The 2,193-nt window shown below is 54.2% G+C and overlaps 1 protein-coding gene across 1 annotated transcript in view; it reads right to left on the bottom strand.

Moving 5' to 3' along the window:
- Nucleotides 1-715: 715 nt before the first annotated feature.
- The window catches only part of SASH3 (SAM and SH3 domain containing 3), a 16,571-nt gene continuing 15,093 nt past the window's right edge, over nt 716-2,193 (bottom strand). Inside the window, exons 9-10 of the mRNA XM_027767231.1 lie at nt 1,779-2,023; nt 716-757 (exon numbers count right to left, since the gene is read on the bottom strand). Coding sequence (XP_027623032.1) covers nt 716-757; nt 1,779-2,023 — 287 coding nt within the window. The remainder of the gene's footprint in view (nt 758-1,778; nt 2,024-2,193) is intronic.

The raw sequence follows: 2,193 nt of genomic DNA, 5'->3' as shown, positions 1-2,193 counted from the left end.
CCATTATTTACCTCCTTTACCCCCATCTTTCTAATAGAAGTCTGGGCCAAACGGCAGCAGGATAATGACCGGTGCTAAGCCAGTGTTGGAGGCCAGAGGCTTGGGTTCATTCTATTTGTTAGTTTAGTTTGTTCAAAAATGGAAATATTGTTCCTTTTTTCATAGATGAGAAATAGTAGATACATTGGAAATAGAAATAAAACAGGAATGTAGACTGTGGAAGCTTCTCTTCGTCATTCCGCCAGCTTCCTCCCTGCTCCTTGCAAGGTCAACATTGGTAACCATTTGGTACAGATCTTCATTCTGTGTGAAATCTGCTGTTTCATTTCTTTTCCTTTCCTTTTGTTTTCTCTTCTCTTCCCTTTTCTTTCTTTTTTCCTTTCTTTCTTCTTTGGGGGAAGGGTCTTTCCATGTCATCTTCCGCCCCTGCATCCCAGCTGGGTCCACGGGGGCCTGCCGCCATGCTCTGCTCTGTTTTATGCTGGATCTCACTCTGTCACCCAGGCCAACCTTGAGCTTGTGATCCTCCTGCCTCAGTCCCCCAGGATCACACTGCCACACCTGGCCTTTCAATTGGCCCAGGACTGGAATTCAGGCCTCCCACGGAGACCCAGCCTACAGACCACATATGGCATGTTAGCAGCAGGAGCCACTGTGGCAGGGCCTGGATTCTTATTTCTTTGGTGAGAATAATGCAGTTTCCTGATGCCCACAGTCATAGGGCAGGGAGGATGAGCAGGGCCTCAAGATGGCGTAGCTGTGACAGGCAGAGGTGGGGCCCAGGGGCAAGGAGGCCTCAGAGGAAAGGCCCTGCTGACTCCACATCTCTCTCTTATGGACCCTGGACAGCCCCGGCCTAGCCGCATCCTAATGCAGGCCCTTCCTCACAGGGGTGATGAACAGTTAGTTACAAGAAGGAGCAACAGCCCCTTCTCCATGCTCAGACCCCAGCGAGGCACCTGTGCCCACCCCTAAGAAGGCCAGTCAGAGGAAAGGATAGGTCAGCCAGGGCTTTACGCTGGAGCTTTAGGTCAGCAGAGCCCAGGGCACCGAGATCTTCAGGGAAGGGAAGGATGGCCCCAAAAGGACAACGCTGAAGCCAGCTTTGAAGGAGACCAGTCTGTCCCTCCTGTGACCCTCTCTTCAATGACAACCAGAGACAGTGATTTAGCCCTACTCATGTTTGTTTATTGCTACCAGCGTGTCTCCCTCCACACCCCTCATATTTACACCCACCCCCTTCTCCAAAGCTCGCTTTCCCCCAAGTTCCTGGCGGTGAGTCCTGAAGTCTGTCCACTAAGCAGGCAGTCCTGGCTGTAGTGGACACTCTTTGTTCCCAGGTCAGTTGGGCGTGGCACTGATTGAAGTTGGGGGAAGTTGGCATCTTGGTAACCCTGAGTTACCTGGGGAGGGATGAAATGGATGGGCAGAAGAAAACACCCCATGTGAAAGGCCCAGGCCCCTATGGCCCCTCAATAAACTTCTCTGGTGTCCCAGGCCATGGTAACAGGAGATCAGACATTTGCTGTCACGGGTCAGAGCTGGCAAGGCCCTCGGTGCCAACTCATTCTAATCCCAACAAGTCCTAAGCCCAGAGAAGGAATGCACTTGGCTCAAGTCTCAGAGTGATTTAGTGGCTAAACCTCTCAGAAAGGTGAGGAGAAGGAAAGTGGGGGTGGTACATGATGAGGTTTGAGCCTCATGTAGAGAGATCGAGTTTACCTACGGTCAATAGGGTCCTTTGAAATGGCCAGCTTCCCTAGGGTTTTGAGACTGACCTGAAACAGTGGCTTGGCCTCCTTTTCAGGAGCAGCGTGGCAGGGGCCAGGTGGCATAGGGATGAGGGGGTTTGGGGACTTTGGTGGCAAGGGGATGGCTGGGGTCCGTTGGTGCCCCACTTGCTGTGGCTGTGGCAGGGGAATAGGCGGTGCCAGGAGGGGCAGCGTGTCAGTCGCTCGTGCAGTGAGAGGGCTGGGCAGGTAGGATGTGCCTTTAGGTGGCCCCTCATCCACTCCAGCCAAGCCTGCAGTTCCCAGCCAAGCCTCTGAGGTCCTAAGCGCCACTGAGGAAGCAGGGCCAGACTCCATGCCAGTCCTCTGGGCCTGGGCCACTGCGGGAGGCCGGGCCCATCCCCGCAGTCTGTGTGGCTGGAGCCCAGCCTCGGTCTGTGTCACCTCCTTCTCTGGGTGCCCC

This window comes from Tupaia chinensis, unplaced genomic scaffold, assembly GCF_000334495.1.
Source record: "Tupaia chinensis unplaced genomic scaffold, TupChi_1.0 Scaffold144058_1, whole genome shotgun sequence".
In the NCBI taxonomy this organism is placed as follows: domain Eukaryota; kingdom Metazoa; phylum Chordata; class Mammalia; order Scandentia; family Tupaiidae; genus Tupaia; species Tupaia belangeri.
The sequence above is the reverse complement of the archived record's forward strand: the minus strand, read 5'-3'. Positions and strand labels throughout refer to the sequence as shown.